General features: G+C 38.8%; 1 protein-coding gene across 38 annotated transcripts in view; it reads right to left on the reverse strand.

Moving 5' to 3' along the window:
- Positions 1 to 22,129, reverse strand: part of PDE4D (phosphodiesterase 4D) — a 1,438,885-nt gene that overhangs the window by 536,778 nt on the left and 879,978 nt on the right. Inside the window, exon 1 of one of the 38 annotated variants that reach the window (XM_025448323.3) lies at positions 17,605 to 21,701. The exons of the other annotated variants lie outside the window; for them this stretch is intronic. Within the exon in view, the coding sequence (XP_025304108.1) occupies positions 17,605 to 17,651 (47 nt within the window). The 5' untranslated portion in view covers positions 17,652 to 21,701. Of the gene's footprint in view, positions 1 to 17,604; positions 21,702 to 22,129 lie in introns of those variants that run through there. 38 annotated transcript variants of the gene reach the window in all.

Here is a 22,129-nt window from a genome sequence, read left to right on the forward strand (position 1 = left end):
CCACCAGGGTTGCCTTCAATTCTACTCTTCTTATATATTGTAGCATACACGAAACAACAATTTGCTTCTCCCTAAAAAATTTTGTTTTTTTTTTCCCTAAAAATTTTTGATTTGAGATTTTTTTTTAAGGTAACATGGGAATGAAGGAGAGTCTCTTCCATGCTAGATATAAGGTTCCTACACATATCATTTTGTTGATGCAAAGCACAATACAAAAGGCACCAGCAATCTTCATTTACAAACAATAGACATGAGAGGGGCACCTGTGTGGCTCAGTCAGTTAAGTCTCTTTATTTAGGTTCAGGTCAAGATCTCAGGGTCGTGAGATTGAGCTCTGTGTCAGGCTCCTTGCTAACTGGGGGGCCTGTTTAAGATTCTCTCTCCTCTCTCTACCCCTCCTACTTCTCATGTGCGCTCTCTCTCCCTCTCTCTCTCCCTCTCTCTTTCTCAAACCAATCAATCAATCCATCAATCTTAAAAAAAAAAAAAAAAAAGAACAATAGCCATGAGCCTGATATGCTGGTTGCTTCCTGAACACTGTACTCACAGTTCTGGAGTACTTAGTGATGAAAAGGGATGAAGAATCGGGTTCTGAAGAGCCATTTCTTTAGAAATGCAACCTTTTTCTTCCCCTCTTTTATCTTTTGCCTGTCTTGACTGAAGCTCTGAAGAAACCAAGGCTACAGAAGTTGTGGGAAAAGCATGCAACTCAGATTACCCAAAGGAGACACTCAAGAAGAGTCTAAATGAAAATAGATTCTGAGGAAAGGCAGGGGGGAATCACCATAATCTTCAAAATTCTTCTGATGTGTTACTGCTTTCAAAGCAGTGGATTTTCTCAAGGTAAAGCTGTTTGATACAAATGAGCTCATCTGCCAATCAAAGATCTTTTACTCATTGCCAAGTCAAACACTTGACTATTCTAGCTAGTATTAGAATCAAATTCTTAGTGTCAATATATAATAGCCAATTCACCTAACTGGGGGACATAAATTAAGAAATGATAGGGAAATAGAAAAATGCATGAAGCTTTATATCCTATATTCTGGGATTCCATTCTCCTTGATTTATGTAGTATTTTTTTAAAAACTATCAAAGGAATTGTTCTAGAGGGAAAATAGGTAAGAGTACTATTACACATTCTTAAACAAAAAACTTTACTAAACTGGCCTAATAAACGTAAAAGGTTTTAAAATTTCCAGAAGCCTTGGCCTTTGTCTATATGCTCTTTCCAGACTGCCTGTCATTTTATAATCATTTTTATGATTTCCACTGTCCTTATCATATGTATTTATGCTTGCAACATTTCAAGCACAGGAAAGCAATCTTGTAAATTGTCAAGAATGACAGGTCCTACTGGGTGCAGCCTCGCTCGGAAGTTTGACTTCAGCTTCCATTCTTATAGAACAAGAGTCTACAAACAGACTCAATCAAGAACATTTGCCTCTCAGATGCGGATCTCCTTAAAAGTCACACAAGGCTGTGACAATCACCGCATACTACTGTTGCCACTGCAAGTGGAGGAGTCAGGATTCCAAAACCCGGCCATGATAGGCCATGAGAGGCAAGAATGTGAAAGAATTTTAATTTCAAGATAGTAACTCGGAAAGACAGAGCATTTAAAAAAAATAAATATATTTTTATTCAGGCTGTCCTTTTATGAATATCTCAGTATTTTCCATGGTATTTGATAACATTTTAAAGTCTCATACATGGAATGCTTTCGATTTTTTTTTAAGATTTATCTATTTATTTATTTATTATAGACAGAGAGAGAGAGAGAGAGAGAGAGGCAGAGGGAGAAGCAGGCTCCATGCAGGGAGCCCGACGTGGGACTTGATCCCGAGACTCCAGGATCGCACCCTGGGCCAAAGGCAGGCGCTAAACCGCTGAGCCACCAGGGATTCCCTGCTTTCGATTTTTAACTGACACTAGCATCTATAGATTTCAAACAGCTTTCAAATATACTACAATCTTCACAGAAACTTGTGGGGAAGGAAAAGGACAGGAGGGGAAATAAGATCCATCAAAACCTTAAGTATGTCAGGGGCTATGATTTTTATATATCTCATTCTCTTTATGTACTTCCATAGGACAAATTTCCCTCCAATTGGTATTAGAAGTAGGTGTGCTTCCCCTAAGCCACTGAGTTGCTTATATCTAGGGACACTGGGATTTATATGTAAGCTTCCTGATTTACACTAGCTTCTAGGAAGCTTAGTGAAAACTTGTATTTTACTTTATTTTTTATATTTTTTTAGAGAGAACTTTATATTTCATCTGGCATACCCTTAACTTCATGACCTTCTAAAGTCTTAGAAGCTGGAGGGTTCTCTGTCTCCCTCAAGATTTAGACAAAACTGGTTTGGACTTCCCAATTCCATGACCAGGAAGGGTCCTAAAACTCAGTCCTCGATCTGCGATGATCTCCCAGGGGCAGGGTTCAATTACTTCTCTCGTTAACCTGACATGACTCCTTTTAGATTTGTACGATGAATACCACCAAGAGCACTGACTCACTCAGGAATCTTGAAGTGAGATATATACACATTGGTGGCCTTCTCTCTCTCTGTCTCTCTCTCATTGCTGAGGAGGGTCATTTATGGACTAAGTACACATAGTTCTCATCCTTCCTTGGGCTTCCCCTCTCCCTCACCTTTCTTCTTATTTCCCTTCCTCATCTCCCCCATTGGAGTTAGCTATGTAGGACCAAAGTCCCCCTCTCTTACACAGGGTGGCTTGTACCCTCAATTCACCTGAATGCCTACCTGCAGCCAAAATCTCAGGAGACTCTCTTCCTACCTTGAGGGCATCTTCAAAGTATCTCTTCCAGTACAGGCTTTTCTCTTCCCCAAGACTTTGGTGCCATTTGTTCAGGTGATATAAGTGTCTTCACCTCATTACATATGCATGTAAGTATTAACATCATGCCTCGTTTACTTTGGCCCTTCCTTTATCACTCTCCCCTACAAGTTATAGTTATTTTTTTTTTGAATTTTATTTATTTATTCATGAGACAGAGAGAGAGACACACACACACACAGGCAGAGGGAAAAGCAGGCTCTATGCAGGGAGCCCAACGTGGGACTCGATCCCGGGTCTCCAGGATCATGCCCCGGGCCGAAGGCAGCACTAAACCGCTGAGCCACCAGGGCTGCCCTACAAGTTATAGTTATATATCTTTGCTGGCTGTTTTAAATGCTGCCTGGAACAAGGCAAGGTTTAAACAAACAAATAAATAATAAATTATCTGATTGAATGCTGACAACAAATCTGGGTGATTGGTACTATTGCTGTATTTTTCTTTTATGAATGAGGAAAGTGATGCTCATGAAAGTCAGGTAATTTGCTCAAAATCAACCAGTCAACATAAGACTTAAATTTGAATTTAGCTCAGTACAGCTCTAAAGCAGGGGCTCCTTCCTTGCATCATACTACTATCTGCTGAGAGAGATGGGTATGAGACTTCTAAAATGCTTTGTCACAATACACATGCTATCTCTTCCTCCTCCCCACCTCTCCACTCCCAGATTCTGATACTGGGATTCTTGTAGTGGGATGGGAAGATAAGGGCTGGATGGTTTATTGCACAAACTCTTGCAGACATTTCTGGCATATTATACAACTACCTCCCTCTAAAACACCTTCTCCAACCCTCACCATGTCCATCACTTTGAGAACCACAGGTCTAGATCCGTAACATGTTGAAGTTAATTTTCCAGGATATGATCTTACTGAAAAATACATATATATATAAAATAGTTCTTGATATTCTTTCACAACAAAACATGAGTAAATCCTTATTCTAATGTGTAAAGGGATTTCAGGTTTTTAATTATCATTTATCTAGTAGATATGGTTGATGTTTTAAGTAAAATATGAAAAATATGTCACATTCTACCCATTTCAAAGGCTCAACTGACAAATTAATTTTCATATAAAAGGTCAATATTTTCAATATTTCAAATATCAGTATTTTTCTTGAGATATCCTTTTAGTATCTACTTTTGACAACTAAAATCAAAATAATAGCAAAATCAGAAACTAAAGAACAACAACAAAAATTTAAGATGATATTGAGCCATTCAGAATCAAGAATCTGGCAGATCCTATTAACTGAGCATCTACTTCTTGAGGAGAACAATACTAAGCATTTTAACATATAGTTTCCCATTTAATCCTTACAGCAATGTGATGAGGTAGGGTTTATTAGCATATTTTCTAGATGAGGTAAAAAGAGATACAAGTAAATTATACAGGATCATAAGTTGCTCAAGATTAAAGCTCCTCAGTGGAAGAACAAGGATGCAACAATGGTTGTCTAACTCCAAAGCTAACAAACCCCTGCCTCTCAGTATTTAATATGCTTACTATGTATGATGTGGCCAAGTTTGAGAAAAAGACAAGAGGTATACATAAGATATTTTTGTTTAGCCTTAAAACATGTGCCAATTATGAAACCTCACCAGGCAGCAGATAGTCAAACACTAAATTATGTTGTCTTTACATGAATGGCACTTTAAAGAAGTGACCTATCCAAGGTCAAAGAAGGTTTCATGGAAAGATAAACTGGTCGAAACAGGACTTTGAAGGATATGGGTAAGGCTATGTATGATCGGCAGGGCAGAGCATTCCATGTAAGGCAATCAGATGGGTTTCTTTGGGAACAGTGAGGAGACTGACATAAATTAAAGAAGAGGACTTTGGTTCCAGAATCATGAGAACTAAAGATAGATTGGCTGAGACACAATTACAGAGAGCTTTGAAGTTCAAATAGAAAAAAAAAAACAAAAACCCATGTGTTAAACCATTCACTCATTTCACACAGATCTCATATACATAGGCCAGGAAAAAATAAAGAGGACAGAATAACACAGAAAGCCCTGAAGAGTTCGTTCACAATCCTGCAGCAATCCCGATCAGAAGCCTGCCTGTCCATATCCCTCTGGCTACCATCCTGATGGAGTCCTAGTCTAAGCATGGGCCATACTCCACATAAAGTTTTCCTGTATGCAGGCCAGGCTGGAAATCTTAGGAATTAATTCCTAGAAGTAGCCATGGGCCCAGTGAAGATGGAAGTTGGATGATAAATTCTCCAGCATTCTCATTTCTTTTCTTTTTTTGATTTTTATTTATTTTTGATAGAGAGAGAGAGAGAGAGAGAGAGGCAGAGACACAGGCAGAGGGAGAAGCAGGCTCCATGCACCGGGAGCCCGACATGGGATTCAATCCTGGGTCTCCAGGACCGTGCCCTAGTCCAAAGGCAGGCGCCAAATCGCTGCGCCACCCAGGGATCCCCCCAGCGTTCTTATTTCTTAGGAAAATTCTGAAGCAAGTTCTACATAATCTCCCAGAGGTCCTAATAGGATTGAATCCACTTGTCTACCTCCGTTACCTGAGCATTACTATGCCCTATATAGGTCTGTTTTTCCCTTTTCCTGTCTCACTTCTCCACTTCCCTACTAGTTAGTATTTCCTCAGATAACCTCCTGAATAAACAATTTGCACTTGAATCTTTCTCTTGGGGCTTGCTTCTGCAGCAACCCAACCCAGTACCAATACACAATAGCTCTAGTAACAACTAACCACGGAACAACACTAGCATGCCACATACTTTTCTAAGTACTTTACATATAGTACAACATCTCAACCTATCAACAGCCTCTGAGGTACACACTATCATTGCTTCCATTTTACAGATAAGGAAACTGAAGCAGAGGGAAGTTGAATAACCTGCCTGAGGTCGCAGAGCTAGGAAGCTGGGATCCAGGTCTATTCTGAATAAGGCACTGTGGATCCAGAGTCAGTGCTGTTAGCCACTAAGTCAACTGCCTCTTTGTATGTGGATATAAACCACTATATAGCAGCACAAATTATGCTGTAGGAAGTACAAGGGTTTCTAGAAGAAAGGAAGGGCAGCTTTACTATATCTAGACTTCCAGGGAGGCCAAGTAAACCAAATTCTTATGGATTAGAGGGTTTGCCATGGCAAAAGGCAAGAGGGTGGAAGTGTCTTCCAACACGAGGTCCACCAGGCAGCAGGACAATGTCTTCTGACACCATGGAGCCCCATCAAGATGCTAGAGCAAAGGGTAGAGGGAGTCATGGCAGGGGGCTGTTGACTAGCCAGGTTCCAGCTTTCCCAGCCCTTCTTCAAAAGTACAGCATTTATTCAAAGCTGTTCCTCAACAACGATCAGATCTCTATTAGGTCACTGCCAAAGCTTTTGAGACAAGGATTCTGTGACTTAAAAATACATGTTTGTAATCTGTATGCTAAAGAATATATATACCTAAAAAACTCATATACAAGATATGTGCTGAGGAATAATGAGGGGAATAACACTAATACCAATAGTAGCTAGCATTTATACATCAAGTTAGAAAGGTAGAGGCCAGAGGAGGCAAGGCTTTATGCTTGCTGTCCTGTATGCAACACAGAGCCAATATACTTTAGAGGCAAGAGAAGGGACATAAAGGAAATGATTCATGTCGAGTGTGATTTGATAGTGCAAGATGGATGACAAGAGAAGAGCCACAGGTGAAGAAGGCTGGTCTATATCTGAGAATTGTATCCTGTCTTTTGAAAAAAACAAAACAAAACAAAACCAACAATTAAAATGCAACAAAAGTGTTATAAATGAAGAAATAGGATATGCCATAAATGAAGAAAGGGATCAATTCAGAGTTAATTTGCACAATATTGCCTGGCCAGAAAGATAAAACATAGATCTCTTCAAGAAAAGAATGATTGTTATAAATAAAAGTGAAAGAATGGGTTATCAGTTTTAAGGAAATAATTAGTGTCTTAAATAAGGAGGTGATTTGGAGCAATAGCATTTGGATTTTTGCAGGTCAACACGATTCGGCAGGAGACTGTCTCTGCAAATGCAGTTAAATTTTCCCAAGTATCAGAAATTAAGATGTGTGGGAATTATTCGCCCCCAGGATGACAATTTTTATAGAAGTCTTACATATACAAATAGATTATTTCCTGAAAAACCAAAATTAATCTTGAGGAAACAAAATTCCAGGCACACACGTTTAGAAATGTAATCTTGCTCTCTAAAGCATGGAATGAGCGCCTACTACATGTCAGGCACTATACTAGAAACTGAGAATGTAATAACGATGGAGGACATGAGTAAGACAACACTTCAAGGGAAAATTCAACCTGCATGAAGCAGGAGCTGATTCAAAACGGGAGAGCACAGCAACTTTCCAAGGGTAAGTGATTCTTGCTGAGATTAGAGAGGTGAGGAGGAATGTAATCTTCCCCATAATTTAAGCTCAACCCAAGGCGTTGTCTCTGGTATATGTCGAAAAGTTCCAAGAATATGACACACAGAAGAAGCAGTTTCGTTCTGTGAGCAATCCAGAGACGGTGAGCAGCCCTAGGCTGGAGGAGCCTGTAACTGAGCAACGAGATTACTGTCAGCCACCCAGCTACCCTCTCAGAGCCTTGTCTCCTGATCAGAGCGGTAACAGCGCTTGCTATTAATTGATTACTTACTGAGTGGCAGGTGCCCTTCCAAGGACATGACAGGTTTTCTCATCTAATCTTCACAGCAACCCTATACGTGAGAACTATTTATTGCCTCCAGTTGACAAGCGGTAAAACTGAAGCATGGAGAGGTTAGATAACTTACCAGAGGGTGTACCCTTAGTGAGTAGATAGCATACTCTCAGGCATGGATTTTCAGAGCATCTTCCCCAAATCAGATAAATATTTAAAAATTATCTGGCATTAAAGAACCTTTTAAATGTGATATTTGTTATTATCTGCATTATACATACAGCTTAAGTTTGCTTGTTTCATCTCAAAGCATGGGACAATAGTGCTATTTGAATAATGCAAAAAATTAATTATGCAGTACTCCAACCATGTAATTTTTATTACTCATCCTTTTCTTTGCACAGAAGCATTTTTTGAGGAAAACTTTACAGAGCACCTACTGTGTGTGACACTGTGCCAAGTGATGGGGCTATACTGTAAACAAAGTAGTCAAGGTGGCTACTCATGTACAGAATGCAGTATGATTAGTTACTATGAAATCTCAAAGGTTAGCCTGGTCATAGAGTTCCTTGAAGCAAAAGGACGTGCAGTGAAGGCCTAGCAGAACATGGTCATCTTTAACATGGTGACATCCTAATTCACCTTAACATTCAACCTCTGTCAATAATCAAACCTGCATGGGTTACTTCCTAGAAAATGGGATTTTTCAAGAGGTATTTTATTCTTTTGGAATTCAAATGCCCAGTATCCCACGCCTGCTTATGATGTGAGAGGTTTCCTACACTTCCCTCAACAACATGGGTTTCAATGTTCCTACTCTTCGCTGCCGGCTTTCGTTTCTCCTCTAAAACATCAAGAGATTCTCCATAATTATGTAAATTATTAATTTTTAATTTGCTGAGCAAAGAGGCATACACAAACAAACTAATGACAAGATTTCTAATCCTGAGAACTGTATTCCCTGTTGTTTTAGACTAGATGGAAACTAGCTGAGGGAAGAGCCTGAGATCTCTGGCCAAGAGAAGAGTAGGGAAGACATAAGGGACACATAAATAGTATGTGAGATATATCTTCTCAGCTACTGTGAATATCAGCATTAATGGGCATCCAGTTGCTGTCTGACTCATGAATAAGGCTGATATTTAAAGTGTAGTTTTGTGAAGAAGGAGGTAAGCCAAATACCTAAGGCTGAGAGACTAGGGGTTTTTCATAGGTGGGGCCAAGTACTTCAAAAGGCATCTGGGTTCAGTCTCAGAGGAGTTTGGTGATCACTGCATTATTTCTCAGCATTTCCTTCAAAGGAGAGATAAGCCTCAACAGTATAGAAAGGAGTAAATTATTAAGGTAAGGTATAGAATCTTAGGTTTTTAGAGCACCACTAGTAATCATTTAGTTCAGCCTTTAGATTTAAAACAACTCCAAGGAAGGGAATCACAAAGTTTCCTTATAAGTGACCAAGACTGCTTGGGGCCCTATTTAGATGTTTAGAGCTTCAGCAGAAATCCCACAAAGAAAGCCCATACAAAATAATCATGAGCACTCAATGTCAAGAATATTAAGGAGGAAGCTCTGCTGATCTCAGAGAAAGTGCTGATGATCAGAAAAGATGAAAGGAATTCATAACATCTTCTCAACGCACTATACACTATAGGATTTATAATTAACAGCCTTAAAAACCTATAAGATATCTTAGAAGTTCCTTTAATTTGCATCTTATACTTGACATTCTTCCCCCTGAGATATCATGCAAACATAAAAGTAATGTAAATTTATAAATATTTAAGATAGGTTATTCCAGTTCTGGTTGAAGTCATAGCATGTTTTGTCATTTTCGGTAAGTTTCTCAGAGACGAGTGACACTGCAAGCCAACTTCAGAAGGGTTTTGAAGAAACCTTTGTAAAAGCAGATTATATATATATGGATTTGTGACATTCCAACATAAACCACAGAAAGGTTCCTATTAAAAAAGTGAACAAAGCTGAATAATTTTACCTTCTCTTCCCACTGTGATTTTTATTATTTGAAGATAAAATTCAAAGCAAATATCTAAGAGCTTCTGTTTGTCACCCAGGAGTTATTTCCAGGAAGCTTAGGAAATCTCACATTTCCAAAATTAGGTCATGACACTGGCACTGCAATCTAGTTAATACATTCGTAAAACGGCCTCTGCCACTACCAGATAGAAAACACCAATGATAAAATCAATTCAGCATTCTTTGGAATCCCCCAAAAAATAATCTACAGGAGAAATTCTAATGACAAAAGAGCTTCCTAATTTAGTGATTAAAAACTGTAGATTTCTGTTCCATCTCTGCCCTTTTTTCTGACATGATACTTTGTGTAAGTAATTTTGTGTTAAATGAAATGTCCTTTATCCACTTTATTTATCCGTTATCACTGACTTCTTCCAATTTGCTTGACACTCTCATACTTCCCTCCAATTCCCCACAGAAACTGTTACACAACCTGGTCAAGCTCCTTCACGTGCCTCCTTATGGTCCTCCTTCTGAGATACAATCTTGAATTCCACTCCCCCCGCCGACCAAAACAAACACACAAAAAAATCATAAACAAAACAAGCAAAAAACAGAGGGCATGAGACCAAAACTCCTTTGGCTTTTCCTTCCACCTACCTACACTCTACATTATTTGCATCCATCCTTCCCTTCCTCCCTCCCATTGGGAAAGAAGTCATGTGCTTCCCTGTCCTGATCCTCTCTATGGACACTTCTTTTGGGTTGTGCTCTCTGATCCTCAGAGGTATATTTTTAGTTCCTTATTTCTAGACTTCTTAAAGTATTTGGACCAGTCAATCGTTTCTCCCTTCGAATTCCTAGAACACTTTGCATATACCTACATTGATATGTTCCTTACTGTTCTATAATTATTTGTTTCTGTGGCTATTCCCCTCAATAGTCTCTGAATGTCTTCAAGGCAGTAGTGCTATCATATGTACCTGTGCGCATCCCCTATGCTTAAATGAATCGATATGTTCCACATGTTCTAATGCAACTGAGTAAGAAAGATATTTTCAGCAGCTAAGATATTGGGCTATTTCATGATTAAAATGTTTCTTTGGCAGTTTGGCACTGGCTCTGATTTCATAAAATGTTACTATTCTTTACTTATGAAAAAATAATTTTGAAGACCTATAATTAGAACATCTTGAAGAAAATAATAACAATAGTAGCAAAATCCAAAACTTACATGACTTTTTATTGTCAGCAAAGCACTCTCAAAAACATTTCCTTTGACTGTCAACACTGCCCTTCAGGGTTGAGGTGGAGCCCATGTCAAAGCAAAGCCAGGACTGTGCAGTTTGGGTCACTGCCCAACAGCAAAGTAAGCAAAGTTCAGCTTATGCCTACTCTACTTGCTGAGTATGTGCCCAGAGGAAGGGATGCCTTTTGCTTTGCACAGAGGCTCTATCCATTCATGAAACACCACACTCTGCAATTCTAATTCATCTGCCTGAAGTGGGGCATCTTTCCTAAAATATCTGCCTACAGAAGCACCTTTCCCTAACCAATAGAAAGGACCCCATTGACCAGAGTGCCTCTGGGTACATGATTCACCTCAAATTCCTTGTTAAATTTCTCATTCTGAAAAAAAAAATTCTCATTCTGAGAAAACATAAAAAGAGCTGCTGACATGGTTGAGGTGTAGGTCATGTACGAACATGACCAGGAAGGGTTTCTCAGGGAAATGCCACCGACATTCACTAGGCATCCCCCGTACTTACCCAACTTGCTAACTACCATAGTGAAACTGCTTCTTTGCTCTGCTCTTTCTGCTAATCTATTTTCCAGAAGGTCCATAGACAGAGTGCTAAGACATCTGCCACAGAACAACATATGGCGATAAAAACACACCTTTTCAAAATGAGGCCAGTCCTGATTTTGAGTGGGTCAGCAACCCTAAATCATAGATATTGGACCTTGCCTTCTGTGAGCATTCCTTTTTTCATTTGCAAACAGGGATTCAAATCAGACCCACCTCTTAAAGTTACTGTTGTCATTAAATGATGCAATTTATGTGAAAACGGGGGGCATGCACAGGGGTGGGAGGCTTGGGAATGGCATTCAGTCAGTGTTCACTGCTACTATGAGTATCTGATGGCTATATATTTACCTATATTTAAAGAAATTCACTCAAGAGGTTTCAGTATGCCATGGTCTAGGAGTCTAATAAATTATTATTCCCCATATGCTAAGAGTTTCTTTAATAGTCTACTCATCAACAGGAAGCAGGGAAATACCGGGGTGGAGAGCTTAGAGAGCCTTCACAAAGTCACAGAAAGCATTATCACCATAATTTAGAGTTTAGAAACCTGAGGGGGTTTTTTGGTTTTGTTTTTAGCCAGCCAATAACCTAATGGTATAAAGTCCCGAGTCTCCATCCTTGAAAACATATATATATATCCCACAACTGCACACAGTATAATCTCTGGTTTAAGTATCTTAAATATGTTTACAGGCTGGTTTCTCTAACAACTAGAAAAACCGTCCAAGAGTCCATCGAGTGATAAACGGGACTAGCAGTTAATTTATGGCTTGGAGGCATTTGAAGCTATTGTAAAAAAGATGGCAATGATGCTAGAGCTAGACAGGGTATGGATGAGCATTCATGTCTGTGGGGTGTAATCAAAGGAGAAGAGGAAGAGGTAAAGTATAGATATGGTGGGAGGGGGGACAGAAAGAGGGAGGGAGAGGAAGGAAGGAAGGAAGGAAGGAAGGAAGGAAGGAAGGAAGGAAGGAAGGAAGGAAGGAAGTTAGTTAGTTAGTTAGTTAGTTGGTTAGTTTTAATGTGAAGCAAGTAAGAAACTGTTTGTCAGGTTCCCTCCTTGGGTTGTTCTTCCTCCCAGAATTCTGAACTATTTTCTTTTTCCTTTACTTGACTATTTTTCTCTGAACCCAGATGGCTAAACATTAGTGGAAGTAACTCAGTAACAGGAAGCTAAAAGGGATATAGAAACAAGGAGGGGGAAGGGTGGGAAGTGAAGAAAACAGAAGCAAAACATCCCATTCATAGCCAATCATTTTCACATGATGGGGGATATTTTCTTCCTTTCTTTCTTTTGTAGGTATTGTCTGAAACCTTTCTGACACAGGCCACTCATTCAGCCCATTGAGAATATAACCTGCCAGCAGGTTAAAGTGCACTCTTTTACCAAGTCTACTTAGACTAAAAATTACATTTCATTTCCCTACGTTGTGGTCATATGCTGATATGACCAAGGGCCACTTGACTCTCTTATCACACTGTTCAATAAATCAACTTTTACAAAAAAATTACTTTTATTTTAAAAGCATAAGATATTACTAACAGAATCTAAGAATAATGCAGCTAGAAGCAATAAAAGAGAATAAAATAGGAAACCTAGAGAAAAATTATGTTTAATAGGATCAATATTTCATCTAAAGAAAAATCTCTGCTGTATTATATCTAAACCTGAATTTCTGCCTTAACCAATGGCTGACTTTACGATCCAGTGCAGGGGATTTGTGAACAAAAGAGTTTGTATAATTATGGTCTCTACCTAAATTCCATTGGCCATAAATTGTATTTGGCCATAACAGGAATTCAGGAGCAATCTGAGAGTTTGGTATTAGTATTCCAGAATTTATGGGTAGTTTTGTCACTCAGGGGAAGAGATGGTACTGAAGCAAGATCAGCAAAGGCCTGAAATCTCATTAGAAGACAGACAAACACTGGCAGAAATTTTAGGTTGACTAAAATGAGCAGAGCTCTATTATCTTGTGTGAGACTTCATGCATATAGTCAACTGCATATAGTCATCAGACTCATCATTTCTCCCACTCGCTAAAATTCTCATAAGACAAGCGAGGTTATTATACTGGCCAAAACATAAACTCTAGAAAATGCAATTCTGGGTTGAGTTTCTATGGTTTCAATAAATGAAGGAAAGAAAATCTTGAAAGATGAGACTCTGAGAGGCCCGATGAGAAGGATGATCCTCAAATTAAGAATCAGGCCAGCTTGCTTTTCTCTGATTATTTATTCACTGTGTTTGCTGTTGAAATCATATGCACATGATACTATTGATACATTGATTTATATCTTGTTTCATTCCATAGATTTAGATCAAAGAAAACAAAATGAGTCAGTACACGAGTTTAACCCTTGGTTTACAAAAGAACAACCAAACCGTGACTTGATGGAGTAAACCTTATTGGGGACCTGGGGAGGAAGGGCAAGACTAATGAAGGGATGTAGGGGCCTAGAAAAAAGGGAAAAGAAGCCTCAGTGTAGAGTCAAGTTACCATAATCACCCTATTTTACCTCTTGATTGGAGCCACCTCTCAGCAACATAAAGTTGGATAAAAGAATTTAAACGGGTAGCCTTTAAAAAATTAAATCCTAAGCACCAAATAGGCAAGATAGTTAATCATCATCTACCATCACTAATTCCAAAGCTTCCTCAGGTTTCCTACAGGAGCATGCTGATAGCAGCACTGTACAGCTTCCCATAGCAGGGGCCGTTGGCTTCTGTTTCTCACTGTCTTCTCTCAGTCATTTGAGTCTATCACAAAAAGAAGGCAAAGGCATTCAAATAAAGTATGCCCTTAAATCTCAAAAGTGTACAATTCAGTTGCATTCAACATAGCCCTAGCATTTCTGGCATAAAATTATAACATTTTCAGGGCCACCTGGGTAGCTCAGTGGGTGAGCATCTGTCTTTGGCTCAGGGTGTGATCCCGGGGTCCTGGGATCAAGTCCCACACATCAGGCTCCCCACGAGGATCTTGTTTCTCCCTCTGCCTGTGTCTCTGCCTCTGTGTTTCTTATGAATAAAATCTTTTAAAAATATAGCATTTCAGATAACACAAAGTTGTTATATTTTCATGTAAGGCAAAAATCTACAGACGTATTGGCACACTGTTATGTCATTCTTGTTAGACCCCTGAGTATGATTCTATGCCATGATGCCTCTGAAGAGTCCTCTTATTTGCTAATAATGAAATTTAAATTCCTAGAAAGTGGACTTTCATTTCCCTTTTTCCAACCATGTAAGAAGACCCATTCTTGACTTGCCAGACTATCAATATATTCTCACAAGCAGCCAGAATAAAGAGTAAGAAGAGCTATATAGTACTTATTTACCTACTGAGGCGAACCCTAATCTTTGTTTGGCTTGGAAGTAAAAAGGTCAACAAGTGTAATGGAAAGAAGCCTTCGCAATAAAATTCTCCAGCAAATATCTCTAATGTAGCTTTAAACAAGAAAAGCACATTCTTCTTAGCACTCTCTTAGCACTTACAGGTTAGTGTTCTATTAAGACAATTAATCAGACCAGTTATTAACTTTAACTTGTAACCAATAAACAATGAAGTTGTAACACTACTATTGCTCAATTCTCAACACACTAGCCCTAGGACAAGAGGATGAGAGTCCAAGGTGGAAGCACTATACACAGGCTTCTACTTGAATCATTACCTCTGATAAACTTTTGAAGACTACTCTAGATCTCAATTTTCCCTCCTTGCTCCTCAAAAAGCAGGGAGCAAAAAGAGCACGCACCTCTTTGTTCTGAGCCAGGGCTCATCAAACCAAAGCACACATCTCTTTTAAAATGTTTATCAGTCCCTGGTGCTGATCTGTTGCCAACTTCTGATATGTCCCTTTGTGAAAAAAAAAAGGGGGGGGGGGAGAAGAAGAAGAAAAGAAGGGAGAAAAGAAAAGAAAAAAAAAGAAAAAAGAAAAGACCGATATGTGAGAATGAGGAAAGAGAACCCATGGAGATGAAAAGGAGAACAACTTGGCAAATCCTTTCCTCTCAGCACAGTAATTCATGAGCATGGAATCCAATCCAATAGGGACTTTTACAGTAGGACAAAGGGAAGGAAGGTTTTCTGTCAACAAACACCTAGAATCTCTTAGTGCAGTATTGAAAGGTGAGGTTATAAATAAGAGGAAGACAACAATCGGGCAAGTTGAGAACCAAACACAACATTAATTGGGTCACCTGGAAAAAACCACAACCTTCTTCCTTTGAGGTCAACGTCTTATTAATGAATCCTTCTACAGGGCCCAGGCAAGAACAGATATACAGAACGCTCACACTCCACATTGGCTCAGTTTGGTCATAACAACAACAACAAATTGGCACATGATGCAGCGAAGTCTGTGCAGGGTTACCTAGCTTCAGGCACAAAGGAAAACCACCAGGACTCTCAACTTCTCTATACAGCTTTCAAACATATATTTTACAGACCTAGAGGAGCATGAATAAGCACATTTGCATTCTTTCAAAAACTATAGAGTGAGTAGCTCCTTTCCTTCCTGCTGAAAGTACAGGTGAGGTAAATATAACAACATAGGAGGTGCTTAGAATGTTAGGTATTTAGAGAGTACATGCATCCTACCTATTGCACCATAAACAAATGGACCCAAACAACCGGACTTAGGACAAAAACTGTTGCTTTACAGCAAAGTGCACTTTTTAGAAATGAGAACGATAATTTCCCCCCTCAACAAATTGCAATAGCTACAAAATTAACCTTGAAAAAACCAAAGGAATAGAAAAAAAAATAAGTCTCTGACAAATACCTACTATGTGCCAGGGACTGTTTCCAAGATCTTTTTATTTTAAGGTTAAAGACTATTTATGTGATTGATTCTATAAGAATGACAAGGACCTTATTTCTGGTGCCAGCATCTCACCATCAGGCCCAGTAAGGCCATGGAACCCAAGGTCCCACTGAGTTGGGAACTCTGGTGATGCACAAGGAAGGGGGCTTTAAGGTTTGCAGGCATGTCACCCAGATTCCCTCCCAAATACATCAGAGGCTGGGGATGGTGGCTCTGGAAAGCAGAGAAGAAAGATACGCCACAGCATCAGTTCTGGATGTATCTGGTACTGATAGAAAATGAGGATCTTCCCAGAGTGACAGAGGATGTCACCCACCCTTCTCTACAAGTGACTTTCAGCTAACAAGCTCAAACGTCTATAACAAACCAGCAGATGATTTTGGCGGAGCCTTGAGATACCAGGAAGCTTTCATGTGAGACAATGTCAAAAAGTAGCTTTAAAAAGACCCCAGAAACCTCTCTTTTGATATTTATTATTTATCCTGAGACGAGCCTAAACATTTACCTGGAAAACATATTTTCAAAATCAGACACATTGCAGTATTCAAAGCAAACCATGTTAGTAGCTACAAAACCTTGAAATGTGCCTTTATCAAGCAATGACAAAGTTTTTGCTATGAGATTTAAATCCAGTCAACCCTAGAGGTGTGGTAAAAACAAGCAATTTTAAAATACTGAGCTCTGTCCTTATAATACCCTCAGCAAAGATTTCCCATACACATTTAGTCATAAACTCTAATAAATGGTACATGATGTCACATGTCCTGGGACCTTAATATATTGCACTGAACATTAATACACAACAAAATATCAATGCACTAAGCAAATTCTTTAAGAGTCTGAAGACTTCATGATTCATGTGTTAGAATTCTCTTAAATCGGTTCATTCTGGTAGAAATATTTCTAAATAGTTATATTAGAAAATATATAGTTATTTAACTTCTAAATAGTTAAATTCCTTAAATGTAAGGCATCAACACATCTTAGCATTATTTTAAAACTGAGTCAACATTCTAAGTTTTCCATTAACCTTCTTCTGGAAAATCAAAAAGACCTAAGGCCAAGCTAGTTGACACCAGATGTCAGAAATACATGTGTGTCCTTCCCCAGGGAATTTTCAGATAAAGGAAAATAGAAAAGAAGCAAAAAAATCCAAACCTCCCTTTTTCTTTTATTTATTAGTTAAATACCTGTATTCTCTAAATTATTGGTTATATTTTCTCCGTGAACTGTTGGCAATTGTAAATGCCCTCATACTGGAATTCTTATTTTGGGATGCTTTTATATTAACAAGTAATTTGTTATTGCATAACCATTACTTTCTCAGACAATTTTCGGTTTTAAACATTGTTCACTTTTCATCCTCACTTGATACCAATATTCTTATTCAAGAAAAATTCACCTCTGGCACCTGTCATGGCATTTTATAATTCTGAGTTTTACAAACTGAAGGGGGGGGGTATCGATTTACTCACCATATCCAGGAATGCCTTCTAAAGGGGAAATTATTCACGTGCATCATGTTTGCAGATCTTCTGTCATTAATATTTTCCTTGTCTCATATGTTACATGTAGTGATTTTCATAGATGAATTCCAACTCTCCTGTTTGAGCAGCTATCATGGGCAATTATTGCAACAAGTATTGAATTCCAAAAAAATCCCCCCAAAAAAACAAAGAGCAACAACAAAAGCCCTTCCAGGATTTCAAAAAAGAAATATCATAGAGCACTGCAGGTATGGGTCCATCCATTTAGGTTCCACTAGATAGTCAACACACTAAAATAACCAGTTCAATCGCTAATCCTAAATGGTGGCAAATATTGTCCTGGTAAAATCCAACTGCCTAGAGTGTAAATTAGTGCATCCTCTCAGGAAGGACTCTGGAATGTGGGAAAAAAGGAGTCAAAAGACAGTTTCTTGTTATCCTTGTTAAAGAAGTGTTAGAAGGGAAATGGAAAACTTCGGGTTGCTTTGCCATGCTGTCCTTTAGAAATGAATATTGCTTTTTCTTCTTTCTTAGGCACATATTCAGGTGTGGTCACTTTAACGCAGCGCTGCCTTCTGAGACACGTTGGACAAAGACCTGGGCAGAGGGGCTAGAAACCATGTATAATCAAAGCCAACTTCTTTCCCAAAGCTCAGAATTGCTGGTTTTCAACGGCACAAGTAGGAAGGCAAGGAGCAATTTCTGCTTTGCAGGACAGGATTACCATTAGCTACCATCATGACTTCAGAAGGTGCTGTCATGAGGAAATTCATCCCTGCTGCCTAACCCCATAATAAGGCGGACTGCCCTCCTTAAGTAAAATGACTAAGCTATTGATCCTTTCACTGCAGAAACCCCTTTAATTTGTTACCAAAACCATGTGCGGGCTTTTCCTATGTTGCCTTGGAAAGAAAATGAATTTCACGGCTGCAAGTCAGACGTTGTCTAAGAATTTCTTCCCCCGCTGTCTTTCTTTTCTCTTCTCTCTCTCTCTCTCCCTCTCTCTCTCTCTCTCTCTCTCTCTTTTTCTCTCTCTCTTACCCCCAATTCAATTCCCCAAGAGGTGTCATTTACTCTGATGCGCTGACATCTTCTGAAAGATTCTCACGCCCAAGCTATACAGACCTTGCATGCTTTTGAAACACAAAGGCAACAGGCTCCTGCTGGGGTCTCCCAGCTCCGAATTTCCAGCAAAACCTTTGGAATCGTCGCAGCCGCCTCGTCTGTCTGTCCTGGGCTCTGAGCAGCTCAGGACACTTGCAGGCTCCGGGGTACTGTACGTTAACTCTGCAGCAGCCCGTTCGGGCTGCAGACACTGCTGCCTGACAGGGGATGTGCTGGCGTCAAGGGGGCCCTCTAGGTGGGTTCCCAGACACTGCAGCACGCCCTTGCTCGCCTCCAAGGAAGAGTGAGCCAAAGGGGTTAAAGGAACAGCTCGTCCAGAAGAGCCAATTTCCTTCAGTAAGTCATTACCAGGCACGACAAGCTAAGCAGTAAGAAATCAGTAAATAACCTCCCAGGGAAAATGACACCTTGAACAAACAGATATTCCGAAGGGAGGGTTTTTGTTTGCTTGTTTTTGTTTTTCCCTTCCTACCCAGGGCAAAGAATGGGAATGAAAGAAGTCCACAGAGAATTTGCCAAGGACAGGGTTTGGTCATTTTTGTCTCCTTGAAAAAAAAAAAAGAGAGAGAGAGAAGAAAAGAAAAGAAAAAAAGAAAAAAGGAAAAAAAAGGGCTAGGAGTGTCTTGTCAACTTTAATGATCTGTAAGCATTTGGCTACAGATGACCACACAGTAATTTTTGGACAGGAAATCCTGTGGAAGCCAGTTCTGCGGAAGTCGGTTATACTTCAGTTGCAATTGCGCATGCCATAAAGCTGCTTGTTTGATTAGGGGGTGTGTAGAGTTGAGGAGTGCTGAGATAAAGCATCGCAATGCCTACAGTTGATATTTTGCATTTCCTCAAGCTTACCCTTTGTTGCAAAAATTCTGTTCAGCAATCCCCTGAAAGCCCCCCATCACTGTTGATGCCATTTTGGAGCAAGAATAAAATAGTAAACTCTTGTAATAGTAGGTTGGCACTTAAATGGTGTTTGTTGAAGATCAGCAGGAGAATGGACCTTACAAGTAGCAGTGTACTCAATATGAATGCATCGGTTTTAACTCAGGCATTTAAAAAAGCTGTTATGTAATTGCTTAATATTAAATGGAATATTGGCAACATTTAACATATCATGCCATTATAAGGTTAAGATTTCTCTAGCGAGGCCCTGTCATCACAGAAAATATTACCAAGAATTGGGGGAAGAAGGAGGTATTTCCCACAAATGCAAAACCAGGTATAAATTAGTCTTGAAAACTGCCACAATTTGGGGAGTTTTAGTTTTGATCAAATGATGATCCTAATGGAAGTATTCCTGGGATGAGGAAGAACTCAATGAGTCCTTTCAAAGCCATTTGAATGTGTAGGTTGAGATGGTACCACAGCTTGAAAGAAACTTGAGAATATATTTAGGGATTTTCTGTAGCCTAGGCAGTGTCTTCACGACCTCCTTTTTCTAAAGGAAATAAAACTCTTCCATTAGGTCATTTGTGATCTGAACCAGAAAATTTCCATCTGAATTATTTTTGACAATCTTTGCAACCTGTGAATTGAGCATCACAGAGTAATTCAATATTTGATATTCTATGACATATTTAAATATTACTATTTAAGAGCAAGGAAAACTTACCAAGGCCCTCACACCCGCTGCCCCTGGGCCCTGTACTAAAGACTTACACTATTATCTCACTTAATCCTCACAGCACATTAGGTAAGGACCATTATGAGCCCCATTCTATAAATGAGGACATTGAGGCACTCTGATATTAAATAGCATGCCTAAGGTCAAACATCTAATTAGAGTCATGATTTGAACCAAGAAAGTTTGGGTCCAGAACCTGCATGAATTACTACTATATTATTTGGGTCTCTATAATAAGAAAAATACTATTTTGCATTAGTGTTAATGCTTTGAAAAAATTATTTTCACAGGTATTACTTTATCCTTACAGAATCATGCTGAGGAGAGTATGATATTTGTTGTGGCAATTTTGAAGATGAGTCTCCAAAAGGCTAGTATTTTTTCATTATCACACATCAGTAGCAGTTAGCAGTAGATCTGGGAAAGAGCTCAGACCAACAGGTCAGTGTTTTATTTGATGCTGCTGCTGATGAACACTAACTTATTTCAAAACCAATACTTAATCCTCACACTGTGTAAAAAGAAGGTCTCTGTGGAAAGGGGTAAGTACAAATATTTACAAAATGATGGAGAAATTGATTTTTCCTTATAATCGGTTCCATTTATTTGAATTTTTTAATATATATTTTTAATTTTTACTATTTTTTAGTTCATTCTACTACTCTGTTCATATGCCAGAGCAATGCCCATGGGCCACAGGATACCTAAAATATCTCTAAATATTTCTCAATTACCACCCAGTTTGACATTCTATACTTGTTCCCATTTGTGGGCAATAGTACACACAAAGCACTGTGGAAGTAAAAGAACACATGATTTACCTAGCAGATTATTAAAGGAGATGTAAAATTAAAACATATTTAAACCAAAAGGAGATTTCAACTGAAATTTTTTTAGGGGAACTTTTCATGGCTTTTTATTTCTGTTTTTATATATGCAACTCTCTAGAATACAGTATAACAAATTAGAATGAAAGAACACACAACTGAGAAGCTATGATAAATAGCAGAAAAGCCAAATTTCTGCTTGAGGTATAACAAAGAAAAAAATGAAATTTATCTCACAGTTCAGAGAACCCAAGACTACACATTAATAAACAATCCTAAATTGAGTATTTTGAAAACTCAAAGCAATATATATATATAAAAGAATAGGCTTGCTTAGAGGACGGTAATAGCTTATTTCCAACATTTTTATTCCATGTATATTAGAAACAGGGTCTTCAGAGTTAGGACTACTGTTTTACAAACTGATACTTCACAAGACTTAATATTTTATAAATGCATAGTCTTCAAGAAACAACACTGGGGCAGAAATAATAGGTCTGTAATTTAAAAAAAAAAAGTCTCAAAGATGAGTAACACTGATAGACTAAATACAAATCTGTTTTTTCTACTAAAAGGTAGTCATCCTTTCATGGAACTTCTATGAAATGCCCAGGAATATATATAAAAGATTACTGTTATTGCTGATCTCAGCCCCCCTAAAGGAGGGCTAATTATTAACTGAGCATCACAGACTGGTACAAACTAGCTGAGATCCTTACAGCCATGGTGCAGCCTTAGCTCTACTGGCACAAAGATTGGCTCCTCTCTCTCTCTCTTTTTCTCTTTAAAATCTTAATCCCACAGCAAGCACAAGAGTAATCGCCCTTTCAGGGACAGATTCACATGAACCATCATCATATGAGGCTGATGAGGAACAAACAAAAAAAGTATCAATTTATTGATAAAGTGTAAACTACAATACTCTAACCAGCATTTTCAT

Source organism: Canis lupus, chromosome 2 (genome assembly GCF_003254725.2).
Source record: "Canis lupus dingo isolate Sandy chromosome 2, ASM325472v2, whole genome shotgun sequence".
Lineage (NCBI taxonomy): Eukaryota > Metazoa > Chordata > Mammalia > Carnivora > Canidae > Canis > Canis lupus.